The sequence below is a fragment of the Dermacentor albipictus genome, chromosome 1 (genome assembly GCF_038994185.2).
Source record: "Dermacentor albipictus isolate Rhodes 1998 colony chromosome 1, USDA_Dalb.pri_finalv2, whole genome shotgun sequence".
NCBI lineage: Eukaryota > Metazoa > Arthropoda > Arachnida > Ixodida > Ixodidae > Dermacentor > Dermacentor albipictus.
Window position 1 is genome coordinate 358,990,775 of NC_091821.1, and position 18,506 is coordinate 359,009,280.

The following is an 18,506-nucleotide window of genomic DNA, read 5'->3' on the forward strand; positions in this document are numbered from 1 at the left end:
ACCAGTGCTTGTGTAAACCTTTTTGATACCCCTCCTCCATGGGCGCTAGCTTGGGCCTGCAGTATTTTGTAAATAAATAAATATATAAATAAATAAATAGTGCCGGCAGAGCGTAGCGAACGCTTCGAGGCGTCATATACTATTACTGTAGCTAGCTATTAATAGCTATCGCAATAAAGGTTATTGAAACTTGCTAAGTTATGTTCTTGGCTCCTCTAGGATAAAATGTAGTCAATCTTTCGCGATACAAAATTAACTAGGGCTCAAGCAGGCACCGTCAGAATTCATGACGTTTCGGCGGGCTGGTGCAGAAACTTGAAGGCGGTGTTATTACCCGTATTTCGTTTTTGCCTTTTTCTCGCATAGCAAGCCTCCTCACGACAAAGGTGGCTTTCTCTTGATATTGTTGGATGGTTACTTACTAATAACTATTCAAATTATTTTCACATTCAGTGCGCCTTTAACATCAATCCCTCATTGAAACCTCCGCATTTTGCCTTCCACTGTGCACGGTCACACGGGCAGGCGTGGGGGTCTCTAATGCCCTCAAGAGAAGGCAACAACTTGAGTGCGAATTTCTGGAACTTCTGGCTCGTAACGACTTAATTTCCTGGCAAACCCTTATAATATTCTTGTTGGAAGTCTGGACTGCTTGTATCCCGACAGAGTCACTACATACGAATTTTTTTATGGGAGCTTGGCTATTCTTTTTTTTTTTTGATGTCATATTTCGTATGTATTGTCGGTTACTTGTTTCTAGATTTGACTAAGGTATTCGACACAGTAAACCATAGTAGAGCATTTAAATTTGTGTACGTTTAACTTTCTTACACGATATATGCATTAAGTAATTCCACTTGATTCCGTGAAAACTGCTACGAAAACGTCAACTATATCTGCGCATCTGCTTCCACGTATCTGGTGTTAGCCACCGAGGAATTCCTCTCGGCGCATATGTTCTCTATGCATGCTGCGCATCAATTACGTAGCGGCATCATGAACTACGAATTACACCACTATACGCCGCTTTGGGCTTCGTAATAGGCATCATGCTAACTCCTCGAAGCACTACAGCGTGGGTACAGGTGCACGAAAAAAAGAATGAAATTAGAGGGAGGAATATGCAAGAAACTGTGCAGCACTCACTCCGTGGGCAAGGCGCTCGCGTACGGCTTTGTACTTTGCGTCCGCGTCGTGGAGGGAAATTCCGTCTTGCGGCGGCGCCATTGCAGCTGCGAAGCAATCGCGCCAAGGCAATTCACTGTAACACGCCGGTTTCGAAAGTGTAACACGACTACAGCTAGAGAAATAGGCGACGCTCTGTAGTACTAACGGCACCGGTGTCAAAAGGGCAACATGAGCGACTCGAGGCGAAGGCGACGTAAGGCTTAGCGCTGCCGGCGGACCGGCTCTCACCTGGCTCAGCCCTGGCGACCGTTGCGACCGTTGGCCGTTCTTCTTCTGCTGCCACCCGCCCTCGCGCCAGACCGTTACGTGGTCGCGCGCCTTCACGTTGGAGACTTTTGTCTTCTTTTCCACGTTTTCTCGTTCATCCAGCGAGCACCCGCACGTGCAACTCTTGGGCGGAAATAGCAAAGAAGATTACGCGCCCCTCTGTACGTACTCGCACCTGTCGCGGCAGAGTAAAGTGTAAAGACGAGCGCGTAATATGCAGAATTAAAGCTGAGCAGGAAAGAACGACCATGCAATGCAACCAGATTCGATAAGATGACTATGCATGAAAAGACAGAGCTAAGACATGGTCCATTAGTATACCTACGCGTAAAGTGAATATTTCACCCAGGCCTTTTCATTAATCATGTATTCGTTTATTTATCCTATAATGGCTTGGCCCATTTAAATGTAAAACAGGACAGAGTGTGTTGCATCACTCATGCCAAGCTGCCCAATTGTGTACTTGATCAGGCTGTACCGGCCACTTCTTGTCAGATCCCACGTTGTGAGTATGTGCCGTGGTATGGAAATAATAATCATCATCAACACGCGGCGACCATCTCAAATAATTAGTTGGCGTTGACACGGTTTGTGCCGCCCGCTTCTTGATGGGGTACGCATCGGCCAAGATGCAGGTGGTACATAACACCATGCTATACATCTTTGAGATGGTCGCCGTGTATTGACGATGATTATTATTTCGTGCTATACGGCACACGCCCACAACGGGGGATCGGCTAAGAAGCGTGTCTGCGTGTTGCCGGTGACGTAGCTGTATGCGCACGCTGGAGAGCATTCAAGCTCAAGCATTGCGCAAATGTTTGGGCCTCCCACGATCCACGTTGTTATGATCGACCTGTCAAGTACGTGTGAGAGACGTTCAGGCGTATACGTTCCCATGACAAGATGATTTGCCACTTCGCAAAAAAGACTGTTATGATAAGCCTGGACATCGACCTGTCAAGTTCGAGAAGCATTCAAGCGGGCGTCTCCATGTCGACATAACTGCCCTCTTCTCAGAAACAGCGTCACCCCTTTTATTCTCCGAGCTGACACAAAGGGAAGGACGAAGAGAAGACAAACCGAAGGGCAGGAGGTCGTCGACGACAGAACCTGACGAAAGCACTAATACTTTCACAGGCTCCCTAAGAAGACAGCGACGACCACCAGACCGCGAGGGGTTATTTAAGGCCCTCCTGGCCACCGTGTTAAGCAGAACCGCTCGAAACCCCGATGAGAGTCACAACCATGTACCAATGAAGTGAAGAGAATGTTTTCTACTTTTTTTTCCCATCATCACGATGCCCGGCTTCGTCGTCGTTTCCTGATTCTTGAGGTGAAGACCCACCTCACCCGGTCGAGGTCGTGTCAACGTCAACCAATGGAACAATAGCGGAAACTCGTGCTTGTTCTATTGGTGCATACTTGCTCTTCGAAACTCTTTGAATGTATACCTTCGTGTGTTGACCCGGCACAGACGCCATCCTTTGTCATCGCTCCTTGCCACCAGCCCAGATTGCAGCTTTACAAGGACTCTATCGCGTCATCATAATATTCTACCGTCAAGATATTCTACCGCCTGTATTCCGAGAGTACCCCGTGGGTCCCGCCTAAACCTTTCGTTAATCTGCAGATCCCTGGAATTACAAAAAAAGGTCATCCGTTACATCCATTGGCTTCAAGCAACTTACCGTGTTTCACATTTATGCAGAGTACGGATATATTGACACGAGCTAGTTACGCGAGCTGTCGAGGAAGAAGAAGTGTGCGTGGTAGCTGCTGCGAAAACAAACTGTAAACGGCCGTTCGCTTAGAACTGTCTGACTGGCTTTTCCTCTCGTGACAAACTGGTGGACGTGCTGGGTACGCATCCATCGTATGCCTACGGGTCCTCAACCAGAAGCTACCGACGCCAGTACCTCGGGGACGGCAGAAATCTATCGAAGCAGCCGTCGCCTCCAAGGTCTTCCACCGCAATACAGCCCCCTGGCAAGCTCCGTGAGGAAGATGTCAACAACTACCGCAAGCCAAACCGAGGGGATGCCAAATGCTGCCGTACCATGCATTCTCAACGCGCCTCGCACGCCTAACCCGTTCCATGGCGACGCCTTTGAGGACGTTGAAGACTGGTTGGACCATTTCAACCGGGTCGCCGCCTTTAACGACTGGGACGATCGCCGTAAGTTGAAGAACGTCTACTTTTCCCTTTTAGACGCGGCGAGAGTATGGTACGAGAACCACGAAGCCTCATTTACCAGCTGGCAGGAGTTTTACCAACTGCTTTGCGAAGCCTTCAGCACTCCCGAAAGGAAAGAAAGAGCCGAACAGGCACTGTCTTCGAGGTTCCAAATGCCAAACGAAACCGTCGCCATGTTCGTCGAAGACATGACGCGATTGTTCCGTCGGGCCGATCCACTAATGCCAGAAGACAAGAAGGTGCGTCTGTTAATGCGAGGCGTAAAAGAACAGCTTTTCGCGGGCCTCGTGCGCAATCCTCCTACAACAGTCTCTCAGTTCATTCGTGAGGCAACAGTCATGGAACGTATGCTTCGGCAGCGGCTCTCGCAGTATGAACGCCAGACCACCATGACTGCTGCATGCTCTCTCGTACCTGCAAATGATGACAGGGAGTCCCTTACCGAGCTAATACGACAAATCGTTCGAGAAGAACTGCAGAAGTCCTATGCATCAGCTCCGGCACCTCCCAGTGCCGCGGTTCTTACGGATGTCATTCGGGAAGAAATCGGCAAAGTGGTTCATCCCTCGCCGCCAACACGACCCGAACCTCCCACGTTCTCGTACGCGGATGCTCTTCGGGCTTCCGCGCCGTCGACGGGCCGTTTTTCGCAGCCGCCTGCTGGGATTTCTCGACGCTCCCCAAGTCCGATCCACCGCACGAACCCGCAAGCACCTTTTCATCCTGGTCCGCGCAAATCTACAGTATGGCGCGCCCCCGACAACAGTCCGTTGTGCTATCACTGCGGGGAGGCTGGTCACATGTATCGCGACTGCCAGTACCGACGGATTGGTCTGCGGGGATACCATCCGGACGCCCGTTGCCCGCGCTATGGCGAACGCCCGCACGACATCGAGCAATACCTAGAAAGTAACCGGCTTCCTCCTGCCCAACAGCGAAGACAGTCACGGTCGCCTTCACCTCGTCGGTACGCGTCACCAAACCGTGCTCGACCCGCCTTTGATTCCGCTGGAGTCAACGGTGGAAGCCCGCGCCGGGGAAACTGAAAACGGCGACCTCCGGGGGTGAGGCCGCTGTCATGCGAACCGTCAAATATCCTCCGCCGACGCCATCCCCTCGCGACGTACCGCTGACGCCTTCATTCGAAACTGCAAAAAGAACTTCTGCTGTTATTACTGCTTCAATCGACGGTTATCCGGTAACTGCACTTGTCGATACGGGAGCTGACTACTCGGTTATGAGTGCCTCACTGGCCACTCGGCTACGCAAGGTGCTGACAGCGTGGGACGGCCCACATCTGATTACGGCCGGAGGACACTTCGTGTCACCCATTGGACGATGCACCGCCCGACTTGCAATTTCTACTTCGACTTTCGTAGCGTCTTTCCTTGTGCTGCCCAAGTGTTCTCGACTAGTTATACTGGGCATGGATTTTCTCCAGGAGTATGGGGCGATCATTAACCTTCGTGACTTGTTCGTGACTTTTTCTAACTACGTTTCTTCGGATTCGAGTGTGGAGGATGAACATCACCGCGCGGCTTTACGCGTGGTCGATGACTGCGTGACGTTACCGCCTCGAAGTAGCATCTTCGTCCTCGTTGAATGCCCCCAAGAACAACTAGGAATAGGCATTGCCGAAGGTAACCTCGCCATATTGCTGGATCGCGAAGTCGGCGTCGCACGAGGTCTCGTAGAGCTCCAACATAGGCAAACCACGATTCTAGTTACCAACTTCAGTGGCGAATACAAGCACTTTGCGAGGCATACCACCATGGCCTACTTTGAAACGGTGGCCGATTCCAACGCCTGTGCTTCAGTAACGACAATCTCGATTCCGGAACCCAGCGATGTGGACTTGACCAGTCACATCAACGTCAACCCACAGCTAGACCAAAATGAGAAGCAGAGGCTCCTCACTCTGCTATCGTCATTTAGCGACTGTTTCGCCACCACGTCGAAGGTCAAACAGACTCCTTTAATCAAACACAGAATCATCACTGAACCGACCGTCCAACCTGTTCGCCAACACGCTTATCGCGTGTCGCAAAGAGAACAGGATGCTATTCGTCATCAAGTTAAACAAATGCTCGACGATGATGTCATTCAACCATCGACAAGTCCTTGGTCTTCACCTGTTGTATTAGTTAAAAAGAAAGATGGTTCACTACGCTTCTGTGTCGATTACCGCAAACTGAACAAGATCACGAAAAAAGACGTTTACCCACTTCCTCGAATTGACGACTCCTTGGATCGCCTGCTACATGCCCGTTACTTTTCTTCAATGGATCTGCGTAGTGGGTACTGGCAAATTGAAGTTGACGAACGGGACCAGGAAAAAACGGCGTTTATAACACCCGACGGTCTCTATCAATTTAAGGTCCTCCCTTTTGGATTGTGTTCCGCTCCGGCCACATTTCAACGCATGATGGACACAGTTTTATCTGACCTCAAGTGGAACTCGTGTTTAGTCTACTTAGACGATGTAGTTGTTTTAGAGCGCAGCTCTTTGGCGTCCGTTCCTGGGTTTCGCGTCGTCGTCGTCGTCGGCGTTGTCGTCGGCGTTGTCGTCGGCCTCGTAACCAGCTTCGCCCCCCTTTCATCCCCCCAGCGCTAGCAGCGACCGACTGATACCGCTGGATGCCGCTGACGCCGCTAGAGATTCAAGATAACGTGACTGCATAGAACACCGTCGCCGCCATGCAGAAAGAGGAGGAAAGGGTCCCCCCCCCCCCCCTGTTCTTGTGTGGCGGATAGGGGTTGACTCACTATCGGCGTCAGCGGCATCAGTCAGTCGCTGCTATCTCTTCCCTCCTCCCTTTATCGTGTTGTCCGCTTGCTGCGCGCGCTTCTGCCCCCATCGTTTGCCGCTGAGTGTACACGCCGCCCCCCTCCCCCTTCTTCCTGCGAGTCTCGGGTTGTGGGAGAATGCGGGAGAACATCCCGTTCCTCTCGCTCGTAACGCGTCCCACGGCTGTGACAACCTCGCGAGGCACTTGTATAGATCTCGTCTTTGAGAATCAAGCATTGGTGTACTAAGTCGAACATATATCAGCCTATTTCTCCGACCACAAAGCTTCGTTCATGACTGTCAAGAACTGTTAGTGGAGTCTTTGTTAAAGGAATACGTGTGAAAAATAAAAAAAAAATTCTGTGATAGCGCATACATGTGTTGCTCGATTTCTTTGCCTCAATCTATCGAAAAGGTGAAACAGCTTATTTGCTGCGCTCAAATTTCGCATTAGGAAGTAACGTAACCGTCGGTAATTTTTTTTCCACCACGTTTGAACAACACATCCAGCGGCTTGAGGCGGTTCTTCAAGCTATCCGCACCGCCGGCCTCTCCCTGAAGCCCGAAAAATGTCACTTTGGCTACGAGGAGCTCAAATTTCTAGGTCATATTGTCAGCAGCACCGGTGTGCGCCCTGACCCTGACAAAGCCATGGCAGTCGCTCTGTTCCCGATACCGAAGACAAAACACGATGTCCGCCGATTTTTAGGGCTTTGCGCGTATTACCGGCGTTTTGTACCCAATTTTTGTGAAATTGCCGAACCTTTGCAACGACTCATCAAGAACGACGTCACATTTGTTTGGGGCCCGGCACAATCCGACGCCTTCCACGACCTTCAGCAACGTCTCCAGACACCACCGATCCTTGGTCACTTTGACACCGAGGCTGACACAGAAGTGCATACTGATGCTAGTAACGTTGGTCTCGGAGCGACACTCGTACAGTTTCAAGCTGGTGTTGAGCGCGTTATTGCGTATGCCAGCCGAACCTTGTCTGCTGCTGAAAAAAACTACTCAGCAACTGAAAAAGAATGTCTGGCAGTCATATGGTCTCTCCAGAAGTTCCGCCCATACCTGTACGGACGCCCCTTCCGTGTCGTCAGCGACCACCACTCTCTCTGCTGGCTGGCGAATCTCAAAGATCCTTCAGGCCGTCTCGCAAGATGGAGCCTTCGGTTGCAGGAATTTGATGTGACCATCGTCTATAAGTCTGGCCAGAAACACACTGACGCCGACTGTCTCTCTCGCGCCCCCGTCGAACCCGCACCACTAGATACTGACGACGATTCGGGTTTTCTTTGTACTCTTCCGTCTTTAAACCTTGCTCAACAGCAACGCCAAGATTCCGAGCTCCAGCCCTTGATTGAATACCTTGAAGGAAGCCGCCCACAACCCCAACGGCAGTTCGCGCGTCACTTGTCATCTTTCTGCCTACGTGGCGACATCCTATACAAGCAGAACTTTCACCCTACGGCAACCGCTTTCCTGCTCGTTGTTCCCGCTACTCTCCGCGACGACGTTATACGTGCATGCCACGACGAACCAACGTCTGGGCATCTTGGTTTCACGCGTACTCTCGCGAGGATCAAGCAGAAGTACTATTGGCAAAAACTCACAAAAACCGTGAAGCAGTACGTCAGAAGTTGTCGAGATTGCCAGCGTCGCAAAGTTCCACCTCTGAAACCAGCCGGTCTGCTTCAGCCTGTCCGACCTCCTTGCTCACCTTTTGAACAAGTTGGGATGGATTTACTCGGCCCATTTCCCAAGTCTTCGGCTGATAACCGCTGGATCGTCGTCGCCACCGATTACCTCACTCGATACTGCGAAACACAAGCCGTTCAGCGAGCTACTGCTTCAGATGTTGCTAACTTCTTCATCAAAAATATCGTCCTTCGACATGGCGCTCCCGCTGTCGTCATCACAGACCGTGGTACGGCCTTCACTGCCCAGTTGGTCCGAAATATCCTGCAGCTGAGCGGGACAACGCACCGTACGGCAACTGCGTATCACCCGCAGACTAACGGTTTAACTGAGCGTCTCAACAAAACAATCGCGGATATGCTTTCCATGTATGTTGCCACGGACCATAAAAATTGGGACGAACTGCTCCCGTATGTGACATTCGCGTACAACACTGCCCTACAAGGAACCACCGGGTTTCCTCCTTTTCGTCTGGTCTACGGACGCGACGTCACCACTATGCTCGACGTGATGCTCCTACCAACTTCGTCGCAACATACCGCACCAGATACAGACGCCTTTGTTCAGCGTGCCGAAGCAGCGCGGCACCTTGCGCGGGAACGAATTCTATCCCGACAACGTCAAGATGCTCGTCGATACAACCTATGTCATCGAGACGTCACATACAACCCGGGAGATCTTGTATGGGTTTGGACCCCTATACGTCAAAGAGGCCGGTCAGAAAAATTATTGCGCCGATACTTTGGACCCTACATTGTTTTGCGTCGTCTAAGTCCTGTCAACTACGAAGTTATTCCAGCCGACAGTTCGCACCACTCCCGTAGACCACGTTCCTCTGACATTGTTCACGTTACCAGGATGAAGCCCTACCATTCGCGCTGACTCTCATCCACAAACTTTGTGATTCGGCCCCTGTCGTCTCGTCCGCTGTCTTTCTCATTTCTTTTATTTTTTCCTTGTGGCATTTCACATCTCCCCAACTTTATTTATTTATTTATTTGTTTGTTTGTTTTCTTTTTTTTTGGAGGGAGGGGTAATGGCACGAGCTAGTTACGCGAGCTGTCGAGGAAGAAGAAGTGTGCGTGGTAGCTGCTGCGAAAACAAACTGTAAACGGCCGTTCGCTTAGAACTGTCTGACTGGCTTTTCCTCTCGTGACAATATTGTGCACGTGTATACCGATGACTCTGTCACAACATATGCCTCCACTGCAGCTTTCGTCATCCCACATATGATCGTCGCATGGCGGTTTAAACTAGACCATAGATCAACATCAACTGCCGCAGAACTTCTTGCAATCCGGGAGGCACTACGATTTCTCTCCGACTGGACCCCACCAGATCGACGACACAAGCGAGTGCATAAATGGGACCCACAAATGAAATTCAGTATGCCTCACAAGCTCAAAAGAAGCCAAACAAGCATGGTGCACCGGATTCGCCCTGGTGTCGCGTTCACCCAGCGTTATAGACCTCTCATAGGTTGCAGTAATACTAGTCCAAATTGTGAATACTGTCAGCTGACCATATATTTTGCGTTTGTCCCGCGTACGCGTAAGACCGACAGAAACTGGTCTCTTCTATTGCAAACTTCGATAAGAGACCGCTATCAGACGAGTTTATTTTAGGCCCTTGGTAACAAGTGCCCTGATAATAAGTGCCGCTATAGCCTTTCTACAAGCCACTAAGCTCGACGCGCGGCTTTAGAGATGCCACAACGTTGCGAACTTGTATATACGCACCTCCTCCTCATATCGTCATCATCATCATTAATCAGCCCTTTTCCTCCCCGTACCTTTTCCCCAGCGTAGAGTAGCAGGCCAGAGCAAGTTATAGCTCAGACCGACCTATCTGCCTTTCTATAAATAAATTTCTCTCTCTCTTTGTTGCACACAGTGGATTTCACATAACGCAAGTTGCGGACTATAACAACAACAACAACAACAACAACAACAACAACAACAACAACAACAACAACAACAACAACAACAAAAGGAACCACCTCGCCCCCCCAAAAAAAAATAAAGAAGAAGAAAGAAGTAACGTAAATCGACAATGTAAGAACTCTCAGAACAACAGCCACTGAGAATGCGCAGAACTTGAGCGAGCCAACCGATAATTCGCACAGAAACATAATGCACGCGTTCATCTGACAGCTGATCAAAACAGTCAGATGCTCATGATAGCAAAATTTAAAAAAAAATAGATGATATACGAACTTGTTATTGACGGGAAACATCAAATGTGTACTATTAAAGAAATTAAAAAAATAATAAATGTACTCCAATCCACGCTGTGAATTAAAGTGGTTGGCCAGCGAAGCTGTGGTATCCCCTGATCCGCTAGACCAATGCGACGGCCTTGAATTGTGTCCTGCCGAGCTTGAGCAAGACGCTGTTATATGTATATATATGTTGACCTAGCTGTTCCTTTCATCGCTCATCGTATTCGCGCTGCTCTTCAGGCGTCCTTAACTGTGCGTGATATGCTTTGGGCAGAAACCGCTGCGTCATACCTAGCCTGACCACGACGCCGTTGTGCCTATTGACGTTGCTGCTCCCGTCGCCGCTTACTGTGTTCACACTGCTCTTCGGGACTCCAAACTATGCGTGGCCTTTCCATAGCGCTATCGGAACACAAATTTGCTAGGCGGGTTTTTCTTTTACGTATGAAAGGGTAGTTACGTCACGCCCTGCTTCGTATGCTGCAGTTGCCGCTTCCCGTCAACTGTATAGGCAATGCGCAAAAGCTGCAGTTTCCGCGTCCCAGCAACTGCAGCTTATGCAACCGCAATCTTTAACGGGAAACGCTTGCGGCAAACGCTCTGCGCGAAGGCGAGTTTTCTGTCTTTTTTTTCCAGCTAAGTTACAGGCCGTCGAAACATTTCAGGTTAATAATTAGGTAAAGCACATTTTAATGTCGCCACATGAATAATTTCAACCTACGTCGCAATGGGTACTCATTACAGTTGTCTTTAGAGCTTCCCTGTCCAACCACCGTCACAGCATGGATTGGAGACCACTTTTGTTTTACAACGCTTTATGTTTTTTTATTAATTACATTTACCCGCTATATTATTTGGGTAAAATAACCAATCACCGCAGCTGTGAAGCTTCGTGCCCCATCTAAACCCTTTAGCGTCGGAAACACGAAGTGACATAAATTTGAGGCGTGCGCCGCATCGCCAGTCGTATATGTATAATCATCGCCCGATCCCACGTGCTGCCCGCGTGCGCTTTGCCTGAAGAAGAAGAAGATGATGAACTATGGTCGGAACGAGGCCGGCGCCTTCAGTCAGTTCCGACGGCCCGGCGGTCTGCCGTCGGCGACGGAGGCGCCGCCGAACCTCCATCGACGGGAGGCCCCGCCTCGGCCCGAGCGGACGTGCTTCGACCTCGGCGTCGACCGGCACGCCGCGGCCGGACCGCAACGTCGTCCGTTCCGCGTGCCGCCGTCGCCGGCGCGATCGACCGGCGGCGCTCGCGATTACGAAGATCAGCTACACCTCGCTGCCTCGAGTGCGGACCTTCTGGAGCGCTTGCAGCAGGGCAGCAAGGAAGGCCTGACCTCGGTGCTCGTCACGCTCGCGCTGTGCGTTTTCATCGGACTCATCGTGTCTGCCGTGCTCGCCACGAGCCGGCGGCTGGTCGCGGGAAGCGATCCCGATCCGGGCGCAACCGAGGCGGCCGCCGGCCTCATGCTACGGGCGCCGGCGATCGCGCCTCCTGTGGTCACCGGCAGCCAAAAGAAACGCGGTGCCGACAGCGGTGCGGATGGAACGGCGACGGATGCGCGCCAGCGGGCTTTGGGCGCCGACGCAGGACGGCGCCGAAACGCGACTGCACAGGCGTCCTGGTTCGACAAGCTGGAGGAACGGGAATGGACGGTGGACCTCAACTCCAGCCTAACCGTGGAGTCGGAGATTCCAGCGACCGTTGGCCTCAACGGGTCAACTGCCGCATCCGCAAAGCGGCAGCTGCCGACATGACCCATGGTACCGCACGGATGTAACGTCCACGACGCCATATGTTACAGACTCGTGTGCGTATTGACACCCTTTACAGCGAATTTGGCATATATAGCTAGCGTGACCCTCAACGCTACCATCGCCATAGTTTTATGTCTGGAAAACTGCGCGATGTCATTCCACGTTGAATATATTGTTTTCGGTTGTCTGTATAAGCAGAGCTCGGAAAAGAAGTGTGCGCGCAAGGATAGATGCTTTGTTGGTGCTGAAGCTTCACCGTGTTTCTCAACATATTGAGAAAATGTTTCCGAAAATCGCTGAAGTAGCTTCAGCAACAACGATTGTTTTAAGAGTTGATATGCTGTAAGCAGGTGCTGTCGCACTATAGCTCTCTAATCGCGGCTATAGCGGATGTATCGAGTCTGTGCTCAGGGTCACGTTGAATGTCACACCTGTACACGCGCTCTGGCCACCTCAATCTGTATTTCTGGCTTGTAACAGGCGTAGAATAATATGTGAATTGCCGTATCATATGAAGAGCAACTCTTACTTGCTGACTTCCGCACCGTTCTCTCTTACGGAGTATACGAAAAAGCAGCCCTCGGGCAGAATATACTATAATGGACAAGACTTCCAGTCTTCTCAATGAAACGCCGCATGAATACATGCTTCAATTAGTCACATTTTAACTTTCTTTTTGCAGGTATACAGCGGACGTTGTGCTCACAAGATTGACCTTGGCCTCAAAGCAACGTCTGTTTATTAGTGAAAATACATTATATGTTGAAATTGCGAGTTCCATCAATAACAACAAATAGTGACGATATTAATGATCGGTAAGCCTGCAGAACTGTTCACGAGCGTTTCATGGATTGCCCATCGTGGAGTGCTGCTCGAAAAAAAGAGGGCGTCGATCGTCATGGTTATTGACAGAAAGTTGAGTACCAACGGGAAAAAAAACACTTGCAAAGAGAAAGATGACAATACTACGTAAACAGCTCCCCATCAAGTTAAAAACTCGGCGCCGCCGTATAGTCGTACGTGGAAAAAATTTTTACAGACGAAATATTTCGCAAGCAGGCTTTCTCGCACAGCTAAACACGCATTTTGAAAGCTTTGACGGTGCGGCTAACGGAAGGCGGCAGTAATGATGTCGCCAGACGGCATGTGGACACCTTAATTACAATTATAGCCCTAGACCTGCCACCTTGGTTACGCAAAACATTTAGGGGAAGTACACTTGCAGGTCTTGCATGTCATAATTCTCTGAATAAGTTGCAACGCCGCTGTCGGTCAGGTATACACTGAGCATAAGCTGAACTAGGAAAATGAGCCTTGCAGATGTATATTTTTTTCACGTTTAATAATGCGAGACAGACACCGTCTCGTCTATCGCGTCGGAACTTCCACGATACTGCGGGCGCAAGTGATGTTTTGCCTGCAGTGATGGGCGCGACACGGCAGCAAACACCCGCGCCGCGTCATCTACGATGACTGTGCAAGTATGCGAATAGCCGAAACGCATCCTGTATGAGCTGTCCACTGCAGCCGGGCGCCTCTCTCACGCTCATGATGATGATGATGATTTCATGGCATTCCCTTTGAAACGGGGTGGCGACAAATAGTATAGCCTGCTTGATTTATTCAGGTATACTATGCATGTTTTTTATCTAGCATTTTTGTACAGACCTCCTTAATATTGCTTTCTCTTCAAAATCCACCTAGTACCGCCAGCTATGACTGTAAGAGATCCGGTCGTATCAATCACTCCCCTGCTTTTTTTTCACCAATACTCTAAACGTCTTTTGCTTATCTCGACTGCTGAGCGGTTGACGCTTCCATCCACTTTAAGCCCAAGCGCTTCTGGAAGGTGCACGTTACCTACGGTTCTCACTGGGTGAATCCCTTCGCATTCCATTAGGATGTGGTGAATGGTTTCCGGATTTTTGCGGCAACATACACGTGGCTCATCTAGTTCCTAACATTTGCTCTGGCATGTTTTTAGGCAACCGGCTCGAGCTTCAAATAGCAAGGCACTGCCATTCGTGTTATCGTACAGATTTTCCCTTCTAATTTCTTTCTTCTCATTAAAAGTGGTACAAGCCTACGCCCCAGCCTCCAGTCATGTTGACGATGAAGTAGATCAGTTTTATGAAGATGTGGAATTAGCCATGATAAATGTGCAAACCCAGTATACTGTTTAACGAGAAAAAGAACCGCGACTTCAGACATGACGTAAGACGAAGGAGTGGACAGGACGAGCGGTAACTATAGCAACCGAGGTTTATTACTATGAAACACATATAGCAGCAAAATGTCGCACCTGCGCGCAGCGTGCCTTGACATACTGAAGAACAAGATGAAACACACGTGACAGAAAGCACACTAGATGACCATGGAAAGTGCCAAGGGGCAAAAAATAGCTATCACAGGTTAATCGAAAACCGGGTTTCTTTATCTATAGAGAGCCACCGAAGGCTCACTTACACACGTGTCTAGGCCAAGTCTGCGCATGTGTGCCGCTTCCATAATTTCTCGCTCAAGTATAGAGTCTCCCCGTCCTACAATGATGGGTTGATTGAATTTGGGGCAGAAACCTTTGCATTCCCTGATGCCGACCTATATGCCGCGTTCTAAGAAGGCCATTTTACCGTTCTCATCTTCACACTCGAAACTAATTAAGAGAGGCATAGCTATCACCTGTTTGAGGCCAGCCCTTATGAAGTCATGCCAGCACAAGACAGCTGAAAGTTTTCAGACCCAAGTAAATAAGAACAGGCAGGCTTTCCTTCAGCCCTTCTTCAGGCAGAAGGTGTACCACTGTTGTGGAAGCTGCGGCACAAGGCGCGTGGGCAGGAGCAGATCACCCCACTCAACAGAGGCCCCCTAGAAGTCATGCCATATGTGCACAAAATTGCACTCAACCTGAAGAAGGTGGCGGCTAAACAAGGCATTCGACTCGTGTTCTCAGCCCCCTGCAAGTTGTCCTAACTATGCAGGCGCGTGGCGGATGGTCCGCGCAAAGTTGCCTGTACTACTAAGTATGAGTACCAGTACGTGCAATGTACCGCCAATGTGGCGTACCAGTTTCCGCTACGATGCGACAATGTTTACATTGGCCAAACTGGCCAATGTATTAATGATAGACTGCGGCAGCATTTCCGCTCCTTGAAGGGTGATAGCGGCGCCAATCTCCCCAAGACATACCAGGGAATGCAAAGGTTGTTACCCCAAATTCAATCAAGCCATCATTGTATGAACGGGGAGACTCTAGACTTGAGCGAAAAATTATGGAAGCGGTACACATGCGCAGATTTGGCCAATATACGTGTGTAAGTGAGCCTTCGATGGCTCTCCTAGATATATAAACCCGGTTTTTGACTAAACTGTGGTAGTTGCTTTTTGCCCCTTGGCACTTTCCATGGTCATCTAGAATGATTTCTGCCAGGTGTGTTTCATCTTGTTCGTCAGTATGTCAAGGCACGCTACGCGCAGATGCAACATTTTGCTGCTGTGTGCTTCATGGTAATAAACCTGAGTTGCTAGTTACCGCTCGTCCTGTCCACTCCGTCTTACGTCCCATCTGAAGTCGCGGTTCTATTGCTCTTTAAACATGTCGGACCAACTGACCCGAAGTCCCCCCCCCCCCTCTTGAATCAGTATACTGTAGTAATGGGCAACTTCAATGCAAAAGCGGGGAATAAGCAGGCTGGTGAGCAAGCAATTGGCAACTACAGCGTCGGTTCTAGAAACACTAGAGGAGAGATGTTGGTATAATTTGCAGAAAGGAATAAGCTGCGAATAATGAACACCTTCTTCAGAAAGCGTAGCTACAAAAAGTGGACCTGGAAAAGCCCTAATGGTGAAACAAGGAATGAAATCAATTTCATACTTTCTGCTGATCCCAGGCTTTGGAATGAGGATGACCGAGACCTTCTTCCAGGACTCCGGAACAACCCATCGTTCCCATATTCCATTGATTTCCTTTGTCAACCATTCTATGGAGCCGTCGGCCAGGTTTCTGAAGGCCCGGTTGCGAATGCCATCATCCGGCCCTGTCAACGCAGGACGTGTTGAAGCTCATCAAGTATCAAATCACAGACAACACCACAAGAGATATAAGAGGCATCTTAGGCCTTGACCTGGAGAAGGCCTTTGACAATGTATCCCATGCTCAAATTCTGAACTCCATCTCGGAGCTAAATTTGGGAGACGCCTTCCACAGATACATATAAGCTCGTTCCTCAGAGATCGCAAGGCCACGCTCAAAATCGGTGACCTCAAGTCCGACAGATTCAGTTTGGGCCCCAGAGGCACGCCACAATGAGCGGTAGTCTCACTAGAGCTTTTTAACATTGCCACCAAGAAACTATCGCAAAAGCTCTCCAACATAGAAGGGATCAATCATACGCTCTACGCTGATGACACCACAATCTGGTGCACAGGAGGAAGCGAAGAAGCTGTTGAATTAGGCTTACAGGAGGCTGTAGACCAAACAGAGATGTACCTGGAAAATACGAGGCGTAGATGCTCCCCGAGAAAGTCTGAGCTCCTCCTCTACGGGTCAGTCAGGAGAGGTCCCAAACCTAGAGGCTGGAAACCGTTGTCTGAAATAAACATCTGAAGTCTGAAATAAACTCTACACCAATAGCGCCTGTACCATCCCCAGAGTAGACGCCATTCGGGTCCTCGGCGTGTTCATCGAATCCAATGGCATGAACAATACTACGTTCAAAAAGCTCACAGCCAAGACAGAGAACATGATCAAACTCATCAACAGTCTCGAATAGGCGTGGAGGCCTTCAGGAAGACAACCTCCTCAGGTTGTTCCACGCTTTCCTCATGAGCCATATAGTTTATGTGGCAGCCATGCACAATTGGTATAACTCCGAGAAGAAACGAGTAAACACGCTCATCAGAAAAAGTATCAGAAAAGTACTAGGCATTCCGTTCCAGGCGAGCACGGACCTCCTTATGCAACTAGGAGTGCACAACACATTAGACGAGATAATCGAGGCCCAGGAGTCAGCCCAACTGGCCCGTCTATCCTGTACCCCGGCTGGAAAGAAGATCCTGGCCGTTCTTGAGATCAACCCTATCCTCATGGAAGAGCGGAAATATGAAACCTCAGAAGATCAAACAACATACGGAGTCGTACCGTTTCCCCGTAATGTTCATCCTCAACACAACGTAGGCAGACGCAGGGCAAGAGCCCGCGTCCTCCTCAAGCATACCAAAGACGATCCCTACTCGGCATGTTTTGTCAACGCAGCCCAATATGGACACGTCTAACTTCGCCATTGCCCTCATTGATCACAACGGACGGATGGTGAATGCGGCTTCCCTGAAGAGCTCAACATCAACCAGAGCGGAGCAAGTCGCAGTTGCTATAGCACTTCTAGATAACAGCAGATCGCAAATCTTCATCGATTCGAGATCGGCGGTCAGGACTTTCGCTTCAGGTTCCATCGCTGAGGAGGCTCACAAAATTCTCAAGAACAAGGTAACTTCTCCGCACACCATCACGTGGTTTCCGGCGCCTCTCCGACCCCCAACTTGACTCCTTTCCCAATCTCAATGACATCGCCCACTCCTAAGCGCGCGCACTAACCCACCGCGCGGGAGCAGGGTCGAGCTCAGACTCCGGGATTCTCGAGTTTCGGGACACCCTCACTACTTTCAGCGAAATCACTACGCACTATCACCTGGGTGGGAGGACTTATCCTCCCCCTCATAGCAAATTGGCTAGACTTCTGGCGTCCACTTTACGCATGCTTCAGACTAAGTCCTATCCAAACCTGGCCCTTCGCACATGGAATAACCTACCTGCCAATGTGGTTGAGTGTTCAACGGTGTCTTCTTTCTTGAGTGCATTCCGCAATAGCTAACGATGCTTCACATTGTCGTGGCATATTGTTTGTACTTTGCTTTGTATGTCTTATGTCGATTCTTCTAATGCCGTACTTGCTCGACCAAATGTACATTGTATTCCTATATACTGTATTGTTATGTACCCTGCTCCTGCCTAAAGCCTCACATCCAGGCACTATGTAACAAACAAACAAACAAACAAACAAACAAACAAACAAACAAACAAACAAACAAACAAACAAACAAATAAATAAATAAATAAATAAATAAATAAATAAATAGAAAAAGACTTGGCATAGGACAAGCCAAGATGTATGCACTGAAAAATAACCAGCGTAATATCATCAGCAATTTCGAAGATATAGTAAAAGCAGCGGAAGAATTCTATACTGACCTGAACAATACCCAGAGCAGTCAGGATACCTACATTGAAAGTAGTAATGAACACGTTACAGAAGCTCCTTCTAAAACTTGCGATGAAGTTAGAAGGGCTTTAGAAGACATGAAACGAGAAAAGACGGCAGGAGACG

At 49.5% G+C, this 18,506-nt stretch overlaps 2 protein-coding genes across 2 annotated transcripts in view; one reads left to right on the top strand and one right to left on the bottom strand.

Annotated features, from left to right (window-relative positions):
* Positions 1-1,520, bottom strand: part of LOC139054605 (high affinity cAMP-specific and IBMX-insensitive 3',5'-cyclic phosphodiesterase 8B-like) — a 36,688-nt gene extending 35,168 nt beyond the window's left edge. The window contains exons 1-2 of the mRNA XM_070531844.1: positions 1,417-1,520; positions 1,147-1,232 (exon numbers count right to left, since the gene is read on the bottom strand). Coding sequence (XP_070387945.1) covers positions 1,147-1,227 — 81 coding nt within the window. The 5' untranslated portion in view covers positions 1,228-1,232; positions 1,417-1,520. The remainder of the gene's footprint in view (positions 1-1,146; positions 1,233-1,416) is intronic.
* A 9,875-nt stretch (positions 1,521-11,395) lies between these two features.
* On the top strand, positions 11,396-12,894 carry LOC139057533 (uncharacterized). Its single transcript, XM_070535924.1, has 2 exons — positions 11,396-12,179; positions 12,809-12,894. Exon 1 carries the CDS (start codon positions 11,398-11,400, stop codon positions 12,124-12,126), a length of 729 nt encoding a protein of 242 aa, XP_070392025.1. The 5' UTR covers positions 11,396-11,397; the 3' UTR covers positions 12,127-12,179; positions 12,809-12,894.
* The last annotated feature ends 5,612 nt before the right edge of the window (positions 12,895-18,506 follow it).

Bases quoted from the DNA above. Each gene is read 5' to 3' on its own strand.
- LOC139057533 (XM_070535924.1), top strand. From the start codon at position 11,398: ATGAACTATGGTCGGAACGAGGCCGGCGCCTTCAGTCAGTTCCGACGG.